This window comes from Oncorhynchus gorbuscha, linkage group LG15, assembly GCF_021184085.1.
Source record: "Oncorhynchus gorbuscha isolate QuinsamMale2020 ecotype Even-year linkage group LG15, OgorEven_v1.0, whole genome shotgun sequence".
Classification (NCBI taxonomy): Eukaryota; Metazoa; Chordata; class Actinopteri; order Salmoniformes; family Salmonidae; genus Oncorhynchus; species Oncorhynchus gorbuscha.
In genome coordinates this window covers 17,498,913-17,520,632 of record NC_060187.1, presented here as the reverse complement: position 1 = coordinate 17,520,632, position 21,720 = coordinate 17,498,913, and the positions used below count along the sequence as shown (strand labels likewise).

General features: G+C 42.2%; 1 protein-coding gene across 3 annotated transcripts in view; it reads right to left on the bottom strand.

Moving 5' to 3' along the window:
- The window catches only part of syde2 (synapse defective 1, Rho GTPase, homolog 2 (C. elegans)), a 96,180-nt gene that overhangs the window by 5,805 nt on the left and 68,655 nt on the right, over positions 1 to 21,720 (bottom strand). For all 3 annotated transcript variants that reach the window (XM_046300246.1, XM_046300247.1, XM_046300248.1), the window contains exons 4-6: positions 20,160 to 20,286; positions 11,066 to 11,247; positions 10,632 to 10,863 (exon numbers count right to left, since the gene is read on the bottom strand). In XM_046300246.1, the coding sequence (XP_046156202.1) occupies positions 10,632 to 10,863; positions 11,066 to 11,247; positions 20,160 to 20,286 (541 nt within the window). The remainder of the gene's footprint in view (positions 1 to 10,631; positions 10,864 to 11,065; positions 11,248 to 20,159; positions 20,287 to 21,720) is intronic.

Sequence of the window (21,720 nt, the reverse complement as noted above, 5' to 3'; positions counted from 1 at the left end):
GTGTTACAGCGTGTAGTAGATGAACAGATGATGACTGTGTTACAGCGTGTAGTAGATGAACAGATGATGACTGTGTTATAGCGTGTAGTAGATGAACAGATGATGACTGTGTTACAGCGTGTAGTAGATGAACAGATGATGACTGTGTTACAGCGTGTAGTAGATGAACAGATGATGACTGTGTTACAGCGTGTAGTAGATGAACAGATGATGACTGTGTTACAGAGTGTAGTAGATGAACAGATGATGACTGTGTTACAGCGTGTAGTAGATGAACAGATGATGACTGTTACAGCGTGTAGGAGATGAACAGATGATGACTGTTACAGCGTGTAGTAGATGGACAGATGATGACTGTGTTACAGAGTGTAGTAGATGACCAGATGATGACTGTGTTACAGAGTGTAGTAGATAAACAGATGATGACTGTGTTACAGCGTGTAGTAGATGAACAGATGATGACTGTGTTACAGAGTGTAGTAGATAAACAGATGATGACTGTGTTACAGAGTGTAGTAGATAAACAGATGATGACTGTGTTACAGCGTGTAGTAGATGAACAGATGATGACTGTGTTACAGCGTGAAGTAGATGAACAGATGATGACTGTGTTACAGAGTGTAGTAGATGAACAGATGATGACTGTGTTACAGAGTGTAGTAGATGAACAGATGATGACTGTGTTACAGAGTGTAGTAGATGAACAGATGATGACTGTGTTACAGCGTGTAGTAGATGAACAGATGATGACTGTGTTACAGCGTGTAGTAGATAAACAGATGATGACTGTGTTACAGCGTGTAATAGATGAACAGATGATAACTGTTACAGCGTGTAGTAGATGAACAGATGATGACTGTTACAGCGTGTAGTAGATGAACAGATGATGACTGTTACAGAGTGTAGTAGATGAACAGATGATGACTGTTACAGCATGTAGTAGATGAACAGATGATAACTGTTACAGCGTGTAGTAGATGAACAGATGATAACTGTTACAGCGTGTAGTAGATGAACAGATGATAACTGTTACAGCGTGTAGGAGATGAACAGATGATAACTGTTACAGCGTGTAGGAGATGAACAGATGATAACTGTTACAGCGTGTAGGAGATGAACAGATGATAACTGTTACAGCGTGTAGGAGATGAACAGATGATGACTGTGTTACAGAGTGTAGTAGATGAACAGATGATAACTGTTACAGTGTGTAGTAGATGAACAGATGATGACTGTTACAGCGTGTAGTAGATGAACAGATGATGACTGTTACAGCGTGTAGTAGATGAACAGATGATGACTGTGTTACAGAGTGTAGTAGATGAACAGATGATGACTGTTACAGAGTGTAGTAGATGAACAGATGATGACTGTGTTACAGAGTGTAGTAGATGAACAGATGATAACTGTTACAGCGTGTAGGAGATGAACAGATGATGACTGTGTTACAGAGTGTAGTAGATGAACAGATGATAACTGTTACAGCGTGAGGAAGATTAATAGATGATAACTGTTACAGCATGTAGTAGATGAACAGATGATGACTGTGTTACAGCGTGTAGTAGATGAACAGATGATGACTGTGTTACAGAGTGTAGTAGATGAACAGATGATAACTGTTACAGTGTGAGGAAGATTAATAGATGATAACTGTTACAGCGTGTAGTAGATGAACAGATGATGACTGTGTTACAGAGTGTAGTAGATGAACAGATGATGACTGTGTTACAGAGTGTAGTAGATGAACAGATGATGACTGTTACAGCGTGTAGTAGATGAACAGATGATGACTGTGTTACAGAGTGTAGTAGATGAACAGATGATGACTGTTACAGAGTGTAGTAGATGAACAGATGATGACTGTGTTACAGAGTGTAGTAGATGAACAGATGATAACTGTTACAGCGTGTAGGAGATGAACAGATGATGACTGTGTTACAGAGTGTAGTAGATGAACAGATGATAACTGTTACAGCGTGAGGAAGATTAATAGATGATAACTGTTACAGCATGTAGTAGATGAACAGATGATGACTGTGTTACAGAGTGTAGTAGATGAACAGATGATAACTGTTACAGTGTGAGGAAGATTAATAGATGATAACTGTTACAGCGTGTAGTAGATGAACAGATGATGACTGTGTTACAGCGTGTAGTAGATGAACAGATGATGACTGTGTTACAGAGTGTAGTAGATGAACAGATGATGACTGTTACAGAGTGTAGTAGATGAACAGATGATAACTGTTACAGAGTGTAGTAGATGAACAGATGATGACTGTGTTACAGAGTGTAGTAGATGAACAGATGATGACTGTGTTACAGCGTGTAGTAGATGAACAGATGATGACTGTGTTACAGAGTGTAGTAGATAAACAGATGATGACTGTGTTACAGCGTGTAGTAGATGAACAGATGATGACTGTGTTACAGAGTGTAGTAGATAAACAGATGATGACTGTGTTACAGCGTGTAGTAGATGAACAGATGATGACTGTGTTACAGAGTGTAGTAGATAAACAGATGATGACTGTGTTACAGCGTGTAGTAGATAAACAGATGATGACTGTGTTACAGAGTGTAGTAGATAAACAGATGATGACTGTGTTACAGCGTGTAGTAGATAAACAGATGATGACTGTGTTACAGCGTGTAGTAGATAAACAGATGATGACTGTGTTACAGCGTGCAAATAACCCCGAAACCCATCACCTCAACCCCTGAACTCCCAGCCTCCCCATCCTGCCTGTGCCACACACCCTCATGAACACTTCCAAATCCAGGGCTGCTCCCACTGTGCTGTCCCTGACCAGTTAAAAATATCCAGAGCCTCCCTCCCCTCCCCTCACTCCACACTCTGCCATATTGTGATCTCTCCCTGACCACCTGCTCTCTGCCCAAACACACACGGCCGCAAGCACACACACAACACACACAAGCACGCCCACACTCACCAGAAAAGCACAGTGGTCACCAAGGCCAAAGTGTCACACACACAATTTCACCTCCTTATGAAATTCACCAAATACCAAGGCTAAGCAGTCACATACACAGACACATATCTGCCCACACACCCCCACCCCCCACCCCCACACACCCCCACACACCCCCCACACACACACACACACACACACACACACACACACACACACACACACACACACACACACACACACACACACACACACACACACACACACACACACACACACACACACACACACACACACACACACACACACACCGTTCATTAACACCCTCCTCCCCCATTGAAGACATAGCAAATACAGAGGACAAGCCAACTCTCCTAATCACATAACCCCAGACACACTCATACAATCCCAGAAACACATTCACACAACCCCAGGTACACTCACACAACCCCAGAAACACATTCACATAACCCAGGTCACACACTCCAGGCCTATGCAACAATGCAGTGGAAGGTGTGGTCCTCGTGAAGAGGCTGGACATATCTCATAATGATTGTGAAATGTTTGGGTGAAGCTGGGAGGGCTAAGAGTTAAGGTTAGGACTGGAATATCCTAGGTGGAGAGGGTACTAAAAGTAATATTTTAACAAAATCGTGCAGTTTGAGGCCATGTGATGGAATGTAATACGGGTGATGGCTAGTGGGTCTGGGTAGGAGTGATGTAGTTGATGGAGATAGGGGTGATGGCTAGTGGGTCTGGGTAGGAGTGATGTAGTTGATGGAGATAGGGGTGATGGCTAGTGGGTCTGGGTAGGAGTGATGTAGTTGATGGAGATAGGGGTGATGGCTAGTGGGTCTGGGTAGGAGTGATGTAGTTGATGGAGATAGAGGTGATGGCTAGTGGGTCTGGGTAGGAGTGATGTAGTTGATGGAGATAGGGGTGATGGCTAGTTGGTCTGGGTAGGAGTGATGTAGTTAATGGAGATAGGGGTGATGGCTAGTGGGTCTGGGTAGGAGTGATGTAGTTGATGGAGATAGGGGTGAGGGCTAGTGGGTCTGGGTAGGAGTGAAGTAGTTGATGGAGATAGAGGTGATGGCTAGTGGGTCTGGGTAGGAGTGATGTAGTTGATGGAGATAGGGGTGATGGCTAGTGGGTCTGGGTAGGAGTGATGTAGTTGATGGAGATAGGGGTGATGGCTAGTGGGTCTGGGTAGGAGTGATGTAGTTGATGGAGATAGAGGTGATGGCTAGTGGGTCTGGGTAGGAGTGATGTAGTTGATGGAGATAGGGGTGAGGGCTAGTGGGTCTGGGTAGGAGTGATGTAGTTTATGTTTGTATGATGTCTGTTTTGTACTCATAAAATATCAAATAAAATCGTATAAAAAATTAATAAAGGTCTTGTTTGGGATTCAATTTGAAGGGCAGGGACAGCGAGGAATATTAAGATCAGCTGCTTGCCTTGCATGTAAAAGCTTAAGCAATACACCATGCAGCGTACGTAAACAACACTATGAAGTTAAATGCAGTTAGTGCAGTTGGAATGTTAGTGATCTGAGGGGGATCAGACAGGTTTAGCCTTACAGGCTTCTATTCTCCATCCTCCTTAGACTTAAACAATAACACAGGCTTTGACATCTAAACCGCCTAGCAACCCAACACTCATACCCCTCTCTCTTTCATATCCTCCCTCTATCCCTGTACTCAACGGTGCGTATCTGTTCTCATGTCACCATGCACACAAAGAAGACAGCTGCTGAGAGCAGAACAGTTGGACAAGGAGACAAATTACCAACCATAGAGCCACAGTTGGTCCAGGATGTCTGTCTGCATCCCAAACAGCAACCTACAGGGTGTATGTCTGCATCCCAAACAGCACCCTACAGGGTGTCTGTCTGCATCCCAAACAGCACACTACAGGGTGTCTGGCTGCATCCCAAACGACACCCTACAGGGTGTCTGTCTGCATCCCAAACAGCACACTACAGGGTGTCTGGCTGCATCCCAAACGGCACCCTACAGGGTGTCCACCCACTCTGCCCAGAGTGGGTGAAAACGCAATTTGGTGAGGAAATTTCACTTCCTTATGTTGTAAAGTACATTTTAACAAGACAAATATGATTATTCATGTTTTGAATAGTTTAGTGGGTTCTTTCTCTAACATATCATTAACATATCATTAACATTACAGTTGAAGTCGGAAGTCGGTTAAGACAACTGCTTTTCAACAATTGTTAACAGACAGATTATTTCACTTATAATTCACTGTATCACAATTCCAGTGGGTCAGAAGTTTACATACACTAAGTTGACAGTGCCTTTAAACAGCTTGTAAAATTTGAGAAAATGATGTCGCGGCTTTAGAAGCTTCTAATAGGCTAATTGACATTATTTGAGTCAATTGGAGGTGTACCTGTGGATGCATTTCAAGGCCTACCTTCAAACTCAGTGCCTCCTCACTTGACATCATGGGAAAATCATAAGAAATCAGCCAAGACCTCAGAAAAACAATTGTAGACCTCCACAAGTCTGGTTTATCCTTAGGAGCAATTTCCAAACATCTGAAGGTACCATGTTCATCTGTACAAACAATAGTACGCAAGTATAAACACCATGGGACCACGCAGCCGTCATACCGCTCTGGAAGGAGACCCATTCTGTCTCCTAGAAATGAACGTACTTTGGTGCGAAAAGTGCAAATTACTCCCAGAACAACAGCAAAGGACCTTGTGAAGATGCTGGAGGAAACAGGTACAAAAGTATCTATACCCACAGTAAAACGAGTCCTATGTCGACATAGATCGTACTTTTTGGAGAAATGTCCTCTGGTCTGATGAAACGAAAATAGAACTGTTTGGCCATATTGACCATTGTTATGTTTAGAGGAAAAAGGGGGAGGCTTGCAAGCCGAAGAACACCATCCCAAACGTGAAGCACGGGGGTGGCAGCATCATGTTGTACGGGTGCTTTGCTGCAGGAGGGAATGGTGCACTTCACAAAATAGATGGCATCATGAAGATGGAAAATTATGTGGATATATTGAAGCAACATCTCAAGACATAAAGCTTGGTCGCAAATGGTTCTTCCAAATGGACAATGACCACAAGCATACTTCCAAAGTTGTGGCAAAATGGCTTAAGGACAACAAAGTCAAGGTATTGGAGTGGCCATCACAAAGCCCTGACCTGAATCCTATAGAACATTTGTGGGCAGAACTGAAAAAGCATGTGCGAGCAAGGAGGCCTACAAACCTGACTCAGTTACACCAGCTCTGTCAGGAGGAATGGGCCAAAATTCACCCAACTTATTGTGGGAAGCTTGTGGAAGGCTCCCCAAAACGTTGACCCAAGTTATTTAATTTAAAGGAAATGCTGCCAAATACTAATTGAGTGTATGTAAACTTCTGACCCACTTGGAATATGATGAAAGAAATAAAAGCTGAAATAAATAATTCTCTCTACTATTATTCTGACATTTCACATTCTTAAAATAAAGTGGTGATTCTAACTAATTTAAGACAGGGAATTTTTACTTGGATTAAATGTAAAGAATTGTGAAAAACTGAGTTAAATTGTATTTGGCTAAGGTGTATGTAAATGTATGACTTCAACTATATATAAAAGGTCAGATTTTGTAACCTAATACATCTGATAATAAGCCCTGAGCTCTGTTGACATCGTGGTGCAGGTTTCTCTTTTCAGGATTTTACATATTGTGGTCGTCGTCTTTAAAGTTGCTTCCATGGGTCACAAAAAGCTAAAATAACACGACACCAGCTGAAATAAATGTAAAATGCTTTGAAAATGCTTGGTGTACGCTCAGTACGCCGTTGTCATTTCACAGAGACACGCTTATTTTTGTGAGAAATCTTTGAAAAAGAACAGGAATGTCGAATTAGTATGAAAAGTGTATAATAAAATATGAAAATACTACACGTCATGTCTCTAAATTGATATCCATCTTACCTCTATATTGTATCTTTATCTTTAATTCTTGCTAGCTGATGCGAAGCAATTTTCCAATTTTTTTACCACTTTGTTTCTCTGGCCTCCATTGATTTAGTCACCCTAATTCTGGCCATGCTACAAGGGTAAAAACTTCAAAAACGTTTGGACGGATTAGGATAGAGACCAGAAGTTTGGACCTTTTGAAAAGTATTCAGAACCCTTGACTTTTTCCACATTTTGTTACATTAGAGCATAATTCTAAAATTGATTCAATTATTTTTCTCATCAATCTACACACAATACCCCACTTAATATAATGTTTACATACCCTTCATTACTCATCTCATATGTATATGTATATACTGTACTCTATATCATCTACTGCATCTTTATGTAATACATGTATCACTAGCCACTTTAAACTATGCCACTTTGTTTACATACCCTACATTACTCATCTCATATGTATATACTGTACTCAATACCATCTACTGCATCTTGCCATGCCGTTCTGTACCATCACTCATTCATATATCTTTATGTACATATTCTTTATCCCTTTACACTTGTGTGTATAAGGTAGTAGTTTTGGAACTGTTAGTTAGATTACTCATTGGTTGCTACTGCATTGTCGGAACTAGAAGCACAAGCATTTCGCTACACTCGCATTAACATCTGCTAACCATGTGTATGTGACAAATAAAATTTGATTTGATTTAATGACACACTTTTGCAAATATATTGAAAATAAAAAACAGAAATACCTTATTGTGACCAGTTTCAGGAAAGTAGGCGTTTGTCACACGTTACTACTTCACAGGAGCGGCATTCGAGCGTAAACATAATTTAAAAAATCAAAATGCGTTATTTAGCAGGCGCTATCAACAGATCAGTTGGAAAAAGTAATGGGCTACTTTCTGCACGCGCCACAGTTAGTGTGAACCAGACCGACTTGACACAACACAGGTAAAACGAGATGAGGCTACAAGCAAAACAAAGTTAAATGGTCCCCAATCTACCGTGAACCGTTCATTTATGTATATGGGTAAGAGTCTAGCTACATTTTCAGATCTACATTTCTCATTTGGTCAGAAAGTCATTTTTATTGCAAGTTAGTTAGCAAACATTAGCTTGCTGACTTGCTAGCTAACGTTACGTGTATGATCTGTGTAGTAATATTATTTGAATCAGATATTCCATTTGCTAGTTATAGCCTAATGTTAGCTAGCTAACATTGAACCTAGTTTGTTAGCTTTATCTACCTGCAGATTCATACTACAGCTATGACAATGTTTGTATTGGTATTTGTATGAGCTGGGATTATGCCGGTTCATTGTTTAGCTAGCTAAATGTCTAAACAAAAGACTCCACTTTGACCGGATTATTACATGACCTGTCAGGATTTGGCCAGGGTTGTTCCGCTTTTTGGTCACTAGATGCCCCCATTGTGCCTTTTGACCTTTTGTTTTCCCTTGATCCCCATTATTATTTGCACCTGTGCCTCGTTTCCCCTGATTGTATTTAAACCCTTTGTTTTACTCAGTTCTTTGCTCTGTGTTTGTATGTTAGCACCCAGCCCCAGCCCTAGTACTCTGTGAGCTCTTGTTGATTTCCTTCACATGACCCATCAATGTAGACAAGTGTGGCGGGTAAGCGTCATCTAATAATGATCAAATATCAGGACACTTTCTGTTTTGATATCGCTACTATGCAAGGTTCCACTTGACTGTACCATTTACACCTTCTGTATCCTCTGCATGTGACAAATAATATTTTGATATAGCATGTGTTTACCACATGGCCTCACATGTGAATCCTTAAAGAGATGGGTGGGGCTAAGCCTTAAGAGGGTGTGAACGATGCTGAATGGGTGTAGACAAAGAAGAGCTCTCCAGTACCAAAACATTCAAGGGCCATTTTCTCAAATGTGGGGTTATAAATGTATCAACTTTCAAACATAATTACGTTCCCATTGTTCCTCAACTGCAGTGTATCATATACCATTTTCTAGCCCTGAGTCTCTACTTTTATCCAATGCAAAAAACACAATTTCAAATGTTTCTACATAAGATCGAATCCAGGTGGTCGTCATATTTATATAGGTATTCAGACCCTTTGCTATGATACTTGAAATTGAGCTCAGGTGCATCCTGTTTCCATTGATCATCCTTGAGATGTTTCTACAACTTGATTTGAGTCCACCTGTGGTAAATTCAATTGATTGGACACAATTTGGAAAGGCACCTGTCTATATAAGGCCCCACAGTTGACAGTGCATGTCAGAGCAAAAACCAAAACACCAAGCCATGAGGTCAAAGAAAATGTCTGTAGAGCGCCGAGATAGGATTGTGTCGAGGCACAGATCTGGGGAAGGGTACCAAAACATTTCTGCAGCATTGAAGGTCCCAAAGAACACAGTGGCTTCCATCATTCTTAAATGGAAGAAGTTTGGAACCGCCAAGACTCTTCCTAGATCTGGCCAGAGCCCAGACTTGAACCCGATTGAACATCTCTGGAGTGACCTGAAAATAGCTGTGCAGCAACGTTCCCCATCCAACTTGACAGACAGAGCTTGAGAGGATCTGCAGAGAAGAATTTGAGAAACTCTCCAAATATAGGTGTGCCAAGCTTGTAGCATCATACCCAAGAAGACTCTAGGTCAAGGCTATAATCGCTGCCAAAGGTGCTTCAACAAAGTACTAAGGGTCTGAATAGTTATGTAAATGTTAAATTTCAGTTTTTTATTTTTAATAAACTTGCAAACATTTCTAAAATCCTGTTTTTGCTTTGTCATTATGGGGTATTGTGTGTTGATTGATGAGGGGAAAAAACTATCCATTTTAGAATAATGCTGTAACGTAACAAATTGTGGAAAAAGTCAAGGGGTCTGAATACTTTCTGAATGCACTGTATCTACACAATTAACATAGTATGTTACCCACTGGTCAAAAGATGTGTTTCTGATTCGACACTTTACACCCTATTCCCTTTATAGTGCCCTTATTTTGACCAGGGCCAATAGGGCTCTGAACAAAATAAATGCAATATATAGGGAATAGGGTGCATATTTTCTCTGGACAGTGATTTATATAAAAACAGCGCTACCCAATGAGCTTGGTTTACAACAAGGCTTTGGCCCTCCCAATATGATGAAGCACTCTGTGGAGCATTTCATCTATGACGATCGAACAGATGGCAGCGAATGGCTAATTGCTGTGTGTGTGTGTGTGTGTGTGTGTGTGTGTGTGTGTGTGTGTGTGTGTGTGTGTGTGTGTGTGTGTGTGTGTGTGTGTGTGTGTGTGTGTGTGTCAGCCAAGCCAAACCACCAGAGATCAAAGCGCCAGCCCAGCCTTTTAAAGTCATGTTTGGAACAGAACCACAGAGCTAGGAGCAATTTGCACTAGAAAGCAGTTCCACCAACATAGTGCCCTTCTAGGAAATGTCTTGCTTTTGGGTGAGTGCTTTTTAATATCTGTAAATGTAATTAGTTGTTTAAGTTGTTGGCTCAGTGATTCACAATGCCCAGGATGTTCATAATCACAGACTGCCTGATCTTAAAGCCTCATACATCCACTGCAAAATAAAGTACCTAGTAATTAAGCTAGTCATTAATGAACTATAAAAATGGATGAAGTTGACTAGATTTTCATTTATCCCTGACCAAGATGGCTTCCATAATCTGCTACATTCTAGAGTTATGAAGGTTTATGACATAGGTCACTCTAGTAATATTGCATTTCTATGGTGGAGGTTACCTGGCCATAGCTGCAGAAGGTAGTGCAGCACCTCGATGTGCTTCTTAAAGTGCAGGGCACTGGCCAGCTCTTCTGAGTCGATGAAGACGCGGTTGCTATGGCAGCTGGCCTCCTGGCGTTGGCTGAGCAGCACGGGACCGAAGCACACTGCCAGGTTCTGACACGTCATCTTGTTGACGTCGTGGTGCGACGCCACCAGCTTCAGGTGGTCCAGCAGCCTCCGCAGGGTCAACTGGGATCACACAGACAGAGAGCATGCTGGGTTAGGGCAGGCTAACACAACTGTACTGCGCTGCCTCAGATATTTTCTTTTTTTACAGCATTTTTCCAGAAACTACAGGGAGGATTCGTAATCAGGCCAGCTCACTACAGCTTGGTTTGGCTCAGGTATGGCTCAGTAGTGTGAAAAGCCCTTAAAAGGATCTTCTCCTTACCCTCTCCACCTCTGGCAGGTTCTCCAGCAGGCTGACAGTCTGCTCTGTGTCCGCCTGGTCGTTCTCACATCCTCCTGCTCCAATACGCAGAGGCCTCTTAGCCATGGAGTCTAACACAGCCTCATACAGGTGCTTAGTGATGAGGGGGTACGGCAACTCACGCAGGTAGTCCTTCAGCACACCTGGAGAGAGGAAGGGATGGACAGAGAGACAGAGGTAAGAGAGAGAGGTGGGCGAGAGAGGGGGGGGGGAGAGCATGAGAAACCCTTTATGGAATGAACAGAATAATAAACTCTGATTATAACAACTCTGGCAACGATGATGACAGCAACCAGATGTTACTTCAGAGGGCAGAAAAGATTTTCACCAGAAAGAAGACCATGAAGAACACCACTGTCTGTCTGTGCCATCTGGACCTGATTCAGGCTCGATCAGCTGGGCTTTAGATGCTTTTTCCACAGCTCAATCGAGTGAAACACACTACCTCTTATGTACTTCACAAGACAGCTTAAATACCTGACAAATTGCTAACAATATAATCTTTATGAAGAGTCGTTATTGAGAAATCAAAGGCTTTTCTTCTCCCTTACTTTTACACAGCAGGCTGGACCTGGTACACACTCTGCTGGCTGCCAAGGATTTTAGGACCCATTGTTGTGGTGGGCTCTGTTCTGGGGGCATCTAGGGCAATGCCTGATTGGAATCGGGCGTGACATGGCAGCCTGAGAATGTTGAAGAGGGGGTGGGGGGGACTCGATTCTGTGATGGTGGAGACTTTTAAACCTGTAACTCCAGCCACATTCAGCCTCCAACAGGCCCAGACAAAAGAGGCGAGCAAACATGAAACCCACACTGTCTGTCTCCACTAAGCCCCCTTAAAAGTATTTTATTTTCCTCAAAGGCGAGGAGAAAATATAACAGACAAATATGGAAATAAAGAAAGACGTCTTGGCAGCGTGTCAATTCTCAGCGGTGGAATGGATTGATATTATAATATTTTTTTCTGTGCGTAACTAGCTATCGCTTTTCAGAGCAGAGCTTTGAGTTGGGCAGTCAGTGGGTCCTCGGTGATTTGGAGACAGAGACTGAGGCTGTTTCAGTTAGTAACTACTACAGGTCCATTACCATACAAAGACAACTTCAGTTCAGACGCATGTACGTGACTAGGTTGACAATAACATCCAGATTAAGCCACTGTAAATAGAGCTGCTTAATCAATTAAGCATGGCATTAAACCAGTACAATCAGTACACTTAATTGGGTTTTTTGCTTTTTTCACAACCGTTCTCCAGAGTATAACTACAACAGTATAAGAAGAACTTTATGTAAATTGTTACCCATATTTTATTTCTAACTCACGGTCTAGTCGTCTTCCCTAACAGCTTTACAGGAGAAATAAGAGCATGAATCAATGTTCACTTTTTAATCCTGTCCAATCCCGTTGTTCACTTAAGGAAGAGGGAGTCATTAACTTAATGCTGTCCAGTCTTTTTCAGACTGCCTGGTATAATCTCTATCCATGCTACCCTCTAATCCAGATAGAAACAAGCATGAAACAAAGAGCAGACTGAAATCATACTGGGGATCTGGGATTAGGCTGCTTTTTAGTGTGTGGAATAACCAGCATTTCCTCCCCAGAGATGGACTAATAAAGTACTATTCTATTCTACATCCAGAGCATGTAGTCTGGCGGGAATGCAGTAGGTGGACTTCTGTTGACAGAGTGATGTAGATTCAGTCCACTGTTGAAAACTCCCAGATGCCCATCAGGCTGAGTTGTGTTTTACTCATCACCAGACTCCTGCAGTTTAAGGATGGGATCTGCAGTAGGGGAAACAGCGCCGCTGGCTGTCCCACTACAGCTGTTCTAGGTTTCGTTGTCCAGCTGAGATTTTGTTGTTGTTGCAGTACATATTGTGCTCTTCAGTCGCGAGTGCAATGATGTCCGAGGTGACAGTGTCCATTGTTTTCAGTAACCTCTTTGTTGTTGTAATATCACAAACCAACATGGCCTTTTCAACATTAAGGATTTTATCTTCAAACACACTGGCAAGAGCATAGTCTAGTGGTAAGACTGATTACAAATCGAATCTAAGGAAATATATATAGTAGGACCCTATGTTAAAGATTTATACATACTGTATGCTCTTTAAAGTTGTTGCTGTGTAAGAAAGGATTTCCCTCCTATATCGCTCCTGACCTACAGTACATAAAACTCAGGGGTGTGACCGTTTCTTTCCCTTCCTCTGTCCCTAACTCAGGTCTGTTTTTCACATCAGGAGTCAGAATCTGAGCCCCCTCCATAACTGTACTCAAGACCCAACATGCCTCAACATAGCAGTGCAGAGGACAGCGTCTGCCGTTTGTGCATTCCTACACCACATAGCCATGGTGGTGCTGCAGATTTGATTCAACTAAAAACCAACTAAGTTTGCTGTGTCAAGCCATTATGGTAGGCACTTAAAGCATCATCCTGTCTCTCTCTCAATTCAATTCAATTCAAGGGACTTTATTGTCATTTGAAACATCTGTTTACATTGCCAAATCAAGTGAAATGGATAAACAAAAGTGAACAGTAAATATTACAATCACAAAAGTTCCAAAAGAATAAAGACATTTCAAATGTCATATTATGTCCTTATACAGTGTTGTAACAATGTGCAAATAGTTAAAGTACAAAACTGAAAATAAATAAACATAAATATAGGTTAAATTTACAATGGTTGTTTGTTCTTCACTGGTTGACCTTTTGTTTAGGCAACAGGTCACACATCTTGCTGCTGTGATTGCATACTGTGGTATTTCATCCACTAGATATGGGAGTTCATCAAAATTGGATTTGTTTTCTAATTCTTTGTGGGTCTGTGTAATCTGAGGGAAATATATGTCTCTAATATGGTCATACATTTGGCAGAAGGTTAGCAAGTGCAGCTCAGTTTCCACCTCATTTTGTGGGCAGTGAGCACATAGTGTCACGGGCGTCGAATGAAGAGGACCAAAGAGCAGCGTGGTGAGTGTAATATATTCCTTTTATTTAGGACAATGACGCAGACAAAAAACAATAAACAATCGTGAAGCTTAAGAGCTATATGCCACAAACAAAGTTAACTACCCACCCTGAAGGAGGGAAAAAGGGCTACCTAAGTATGGTTGCCAATCAGAGACAACGATAGACAGCTGTCCCTGATTGAGAACCATACCCAGCCAAAACATAGAAATAAAGAAACATAGAAAACAAAACATAGAAAGCCCACCCCACATCACACCCTGACCTAACCAAATAGAGAAATAAAACGGCTCTTTGAGGTCAGGGCGTGACACATAGCCTGTCTTCTCTAGAGAGCCAGGTCTGCCTACAGTGACCTTTCTCAATAGCAAGGCTATGTTCACTGAGTCTGTACATAGTCAAAGTTTTCCTTAAGTTTGGGTCAGTCACAGTGGTCAGGTATTCTGCCACTGTGTACTCTCTGTTTAGGGCCAAATAGCATTCTAGTTTGCTCTGTTTTTTTGTTCATTCTTTCCAATGTGTCAAGTAGTTATCTTTTTGTTTGCTCATGGTTTGGTTGGGTCTAATTGTGTTGCTGTCCTGGGGCTTTGTGGGGTCTGTTTGTGTTTGTGAACAGAGCCCCAGGATCAGCATACTTAGGGGACTCTTCTCCAGGTTCATTTCTCTGTAGATAATGGCTTTGTTATGGAAGGTTTGGGAATTCTCTTCCTTTTAGGAAGAAATGTAGAAATGTAACGTCTCTTTTCTGGATTTGGATAATTAGTGGCTTTCGGCCTAATTCTGCTCTGCAGGCATTATTTGGAGCTTTAAATTGTACACAGAGGATATTTTTGCAGAATTCTGCATGCAGTCTCAATTTGGTGTTTGTCACATTTTGTGATTTCTCTCTTCTCTCTTTCTCCCCTCTCCCAGCACCCCACCATTCTCCCCCTTTCTCTTAGGTAGATCTACAATGATGACAGGTCTCTGTTCAGACTGGAGGACTGCATGCCTAGATGAAAACAGCAGATATGAAAAGGACATTTTTGTTCAGGGAGCCTGGTGATAGATAGCACTCCAACCAGCCTGCCAGTCAGTCAGTCAGCCCGCCTGGTTTACTATTGAGCTTTTGAAACATTTGACAAACAGCTACAATGTTGTTTGCTTTTTCATTCATGATGTTTTTCCCCATTTGACTCAGAGGTACCAGGTATTAAAGAGATGTTTAGAATGTGCAGTGTTAGATAAGTACAGATGAAGGAGAGATAAATGTAACAGGGTTTTACTTCTGGCTCTCTGGATACTTCCTTAGACATGCTGATTTCCCAGACAGATAGAAGCAGTGATTGTGAACATCCTCCAGCAAAACCAAAACACAGTGTTCTATCAGTCCTCACAAAAACAAATAGATTCATCAACTTCAGTTTAATCTAGTTATTCCATCGCCAACTAACATAGTGCTGTAGTAGGACCAAGTTTGAAATGCAATGTGACAATGAAAATAACCTTTTGTTTTTTTTACTACTGAGCAAATAATTATAGATTATAGGTTCTCACTTATACCACCTTAATGATCTCTGTGTGAACACAACACACCTATAACTCAATACACACCAATATTCTATGTTCCCTTCCGCAGTAGTTTTGATATAAACACTGGTCCCCCTGTTTGTGTGTGTGTGTGTGTGTGTGTGTGTTGTGTGCGTGTGTAGTGACTCAGAGCAGAGAGAATGCAGCCATTATGTGTGGGGTAAATGATTAGCCTGCTATGACACAGCTCTGTGTTTACTCTGCCGTTGGAGTACCTTAACCCCTTTTGGGGCTTGCCACACACACGCACAAACACGCACACACACACACACGCACGCACAAGCACGCACAAACATGCACACACGCGCACGCACACACACACACACACACACACACACACACACACACACACACACACACACACACACACACACACACACACACACACACACACACACACACACACACACACACACACACACACACACACACACACACACACACACACACACACACACACACACACACACACACACACACACACACCAGGCAAGGTCATGCTCAGTTTGGAACAGGTGGCCTTCCTCTGCAGGTGTTGCCTTTATTTTCACAGCCTGTGATGTGTTAGGCAACAAACACATCATGGAGACGAGGAATGTTGTTGTTCAGGGAAGGTGTTTGTGTTTTTCAGGGAAGGTGTTTTGTTTTTTCAGTGAAGTTGTTTTGGGATTTTCCAGTAGGGGAATTGGTGGCAGAAATGAGCGTTGAGTTGATAGAGAAATGTGTTGTGTTTTTGGTCCAAAGTTTAGTCATTGACAGGCAAATCTTACACATACGGTTTCTCACAACTGAAATTGTAGATTTTTGCAGAATATCTACAAGAAACACTACATGACCCATATGGCAATGGTCCAACACCTTTTTCAAACAAAACTACAGGTCACTGCTGCCGTCGGTCGATGCTGCCCTAAAGAAACAAATAGGGGCTTGTTCTCCCCTTCCAACACCTGCCTTCTCCTCACACTCCCAGACCAGTAGAGAGAGAGTCAGAGGGGCTGTAGAGGACAGGGGGCGGGGCCTTGCCTTGCCCTGCCTGCTTCTCTCTCTGACAACCACCCACTCACACTGGACAAGGACTGTAGGTGTTTGTATGACGGGCCCTTCCTGCCTCCTGTTCGGCCTAGAGTTCAGCTAAGCCACCATGCCTCCACTTAACCAAATACCATCTGTGTGTTCTGCATCAAAGAGAGCACTATTAATGACTTTCCATGTATTCACTGCATGGGGAGGGCTGGACGAGAGGACTGGAAGGGCAGCTAGCTGGGCTACAAACTAGACTCTTTATCCTTGTTAACAAAGGGTGTCTCTTAAATCAGATGCAATTTCTGTTTTTTTTTTTTCTAAGCTTTCGGCTTGTCACACGTACAGACTCTAACTAAGCCCAAACCACTATCTTCCCTTTCACGGAGAGGAGGGAAATTACACTGATTCACCATCAACCCTTGCTCTATTTAATTTAGAACGCATCACTGAGGCTTCTTGTTGTGTTGGCTTCCTGCCAAGAAAGGGTTGATAGATGGGACTCCATGCATTAGCTACCAGGTGGAGAAACACCATCAGTTACATCAAAATGATCCTCGTACAGTCTCATTGCTGTGTTACATAGACTAGAAATATAGAATACTTCAATAATAACTTAAAAATGGCAGATGTTGTGACTGACCTAGTCGGCCTCTCAGAAGCCTCCTTGTGTAAAGCATGGCGTTCTCTGAGATCAGAACCAGAGAAGTCTGAAGTAATGCCTGGCCGGTGACCGAAGCACACCACCATGACTAAAACTAAAATGAGCAGCTTGTCCTTCCATCTGTGCTCCTGACTGAAGGGGCTGGGGGGGCGGGTCTGTGGACACGGGGTCCTGCCAAAGCCCTCACAGCTCTGGAGGAATGTCTCTGAGTCAAAGGGGGCTAAAGAGAGAGAGAGCTCCTGCCCCCCTCCACCACCCTTCTTGATTTAAGTCACATCCCAGCTGTCAACACTAATTAAATTACAGTAGAGACCTACACCATCTAGACTCCTGTTGTCATCCATGTTAACCTACATACAACTTCTGAATGTACTGACAAGTTTTAATGTTAATACCAAAAAAGTCTGTACCTAAAAATACTGTATCGCAATAAAAAAATCGAACTCAGAAATTCCGCTGCCTGAGACAAAAAAGAGCCATTGGCTAAATTCAGTTCATGTATGTTACCATAACTATTCTCTATTCAGAACATGACAATCATGATGAGTTGTTTCCTTTGTCTGGGATCATGGTTTGAAACAAAGTAAGGCTAGGCAGTTCACATGTTTTGCAAGCTTTGGATTGAACTTTGACACGGGGTAATCCCTTTCAATACCTCTGCCTTTTAAATGAGCCGGGTGACAACCCAGACCTCGCCGCCTCCTCTTAGCTCATCCATTTGGCCTGCTTATTAGCTAGTCTCTCTGTCCCTCTCTCTGGCTGACCTGACTACACTCAAACCACCAACCCCACCCCCCTCTATCTATCACTGCTCTCAGCCCAGCCACCCTTCCCCCGCGCTCTCTCTCTCTCTCTCACTCCCTCAGCCCATCTGCAACAGCCACACGCTTGGCAGAGTAAATTTAGACAGCAAGCAAAAACCAACAATCCACACTGGTGCAGGCCCTTTTTTTCTAACCCGCTCAACTGTTAACTGTGTTCTTTGCCCTGCCATGCTAATGCATTTGGATCAAAGCAGGCATGATACGAGGACGCCTATATGGGCCTCTTTCCAAAACCAACAGCAGCTCCCACAATGCCAAGGGGCTTCCATGGTCTTCCTCTTTTTCGGTGGGAAGAAAATAATAATCTGTGAACAAGTATTTTTTTAAATGATTTAAAAAAATCATTGTTGCCCCTCCCCAGTCTATTCCGGAATCTGAATTCATTGGTTAACAAGTGACATGGCAGACATACTCTGGAAGTTAACAGATCATTGGTGTTGTTTAGCTATTTTGATCAGGCTAACATCCTTCTGCAGGCTGCAGCGAAGGGGAATATTGGACATTCACTCCAGTCCCAACATGGCCAAGCAGAACAGTTTAGTCCTAGTTTGTCATTGATAATGATAGAAACCAGTAAGGAATTACATTACTTCAAGCAGAGTGAAACTGGGTTATTGTCCTCTATTTAATGTGTAAATAATGGTAACCCTCAGTGCGTGAATTATGTTCAGGGGTCTGTGTGTGTGTGTGTGTGTGTGTGTGTGTGTGTGTGTGTGTGTGTGTGTGTGTGTGTGTGTGTGTGTGTGTGTGTGTGTGTGTGTGTGTGTGTGTCAGAGTGGGGGTGGTCAGAGCGAGTGGCATGTCTAAACCTGGGGAAGGGAAATGAAGGAATGACCTAAATGCACTTTGGTCTGGATGGTTGGCTGGCTGATGTGAGGGCTCTCCTCTCAGATACACTCACATGCTGGTGGTATGCTGACTGGAATGCTTTTACAACAAACAAAAACATGCAAGTAAGCATGCATGCACACACACATGTACACACACACGCACGCACGCACGCACTCACTCACTCACTCACTCACTCACTCACTCACTCACGCACGCACGCACGCACGCACGCACGCACGCACACACACACACACACACACACACACACACACACACGTAAATGCAAACGCACACACACATGCACAGACACATGTGTGACGTGTGTACAGTGCCCTCAGAGAGCATTCACACCCCTTGACTTTTTCCACATTTTGTTTTGTTACAAAGTGGGATTAAAATGGATTGAATTGTCGTTCTTGGTCAAAGACCTACACAAAATACTCTATAATGTCAAAGTGGAAGAAAAATTATAACATTTGTAAAAAATATATGAAAAATAAAACAGTAATATATCTTGATTAGATAACTATTCAATCCCCTGAGTCAATACATGTTAGAATCACCTTTAGCAGCGATTACATCTTACCAGCGATTAAGAGCTTAGCACACCTGGATTGTACAACATTTGGCCATTATTGTTTTCAAAATTCTTCAAGCTGTCAAATTGGTTGTTGATCATTGCTAGTCAACAATTTTCAGGTCCTGCAATAGATTTTCAAGCAGATTTGATCAAAACTGTCTTCACTGTCTTCTTGGTAAGCAACTTTGTTTTAGGTTATTGTTCTGCTGGAAGGTGAATTCATCTCCCAGTGTCTGGTGGAAAACAGACTGGACCAGGTTTTCCTCCAGGATTTTTGCTGTGCTTAGCTCCATTCTTTTTTCTTCAAAAACTCCTAATCGATCACAAGCATACCCATAATATGATGCATCCACCACTATGCTTAAAAATATAGAAAGTGGTACTCAGTAATGTGTTGTATTGAATTTGGATTTGCCCCAAACATAACACTTTGTATTCAGGACAAAAAGTGAATTGCTTTGCCACATTGTTTGCAGTATTCATTTAGTTCCTTGTTGCAAACAACTTTCTAAAGGCACTGTACATGTCACACACACAGCAATAGTTTTAATAGGTGTTACAGGACAGAGGTTCTGATGCTATTTGCAGTGTAATGTTACCTGTGATGACGTTGATGTCAGGGTAGGTGTTTTCACAGAGCTCCACACCCAGGCTGTCCCTTTCAAAGGCCTCCCGAAGCTCCTTCTTTACTGCCGCTGAACCACACAGACGGTAGAGGCCCACAACCTGCAAAAACACATAGACAGCCAGGTTAAATACACACAACCTGCAGAAACACATAGACAGCCAGGTTAAATACACACAACCTGCGGAAACACATACACAACCAGGTTAAATACACACAACCTGCAGAAACACACACAACCAGGTTAAATGCACACAACCTGCAAAAACACATAGACAGCCAGGTTAAATACACACAACCTGCGGAAACACATACACAACCAGGTTAAATACACACAACCTGCAGAAACACACACAACCAGGTTAAATGCACACAACCTGCAAAAACACATAGACAGCCAGGTTAAATACACACAACCTGCAGAAACACATACACAACCAGGTTAAATACACACGACCTGCAGAAACACACACAACCAGGTTAAATGAACACAACCTGCAAAAACACATAGACAACCAGGTTAAATACACACAACCTGCAGAAACACATAGACAACCAGGTTAAACACACACAACCTGCAAAAACACATAGACAACCAGGTTAAATACACACAACCTGCAGAAACACACACAACCAGGTTAAATACACACAACCTGCAAAAACACATACACAACCAGGTTAAATACACACAACCTGCAGAAACACACACAACCAAGTTAAATACACACAACCTGCAGAAACACACACAACCAGGTTAAATACACACAACCTACAAAAACACATACACAACCAGGTTAAATACACATAACCTGCAGAAACACACACAACCAGGTTAAATACACACAACCTACAGAAACACAAACAACCAGGTTAAATACACACAACCTACAGAAAAACACACAACCAGGAAAAATACACACAACCTACAGAAAAAAACACAACCAGGTTAAATACACACAACCTACAGAAAAACACACACAACCAGGTTAAATACACACAACCTGCGAAAACACACATGGGTCAAAAACAGGCAAACAAAAAAAACTCCAAAAACACAACTAGGTCCAACACAAAGACAAAACCTGCTAAAATCACTCACATGACTAGGTTAAATACTCACCGTCCCAAATACAGAGTGCAGACCCTCTAACATGAGTCATACACAGAGGGTTATACCATTATCTATATACAACAGTGTTTCCCCTAGGATTTTCAGCAGATAGTGGACGGGCGGAGGGAGGCACTTCTGGTGACTTTTAAAAAGACATTCTACTCCAAAATGCATAAAAATTACATGAGGTTGAGAACATCTGAAATATAACTGATGTGCACCACTGCACTGTAGAAATGATGAGGAGCAAGCTGTGGCTGGACGCTCGTGGCTCTCATTCACGCCACTACTTGCTATGTTTGCTATAAATATATGTTGTAACTTGTCACTCTGATCTTAAAGGGATAGTATAAGATTTTGGCAATTCAAATACAAATTGTATCCATGGATTAATCTGACTCTGAAAGTATAAAAAGGGCTTAAT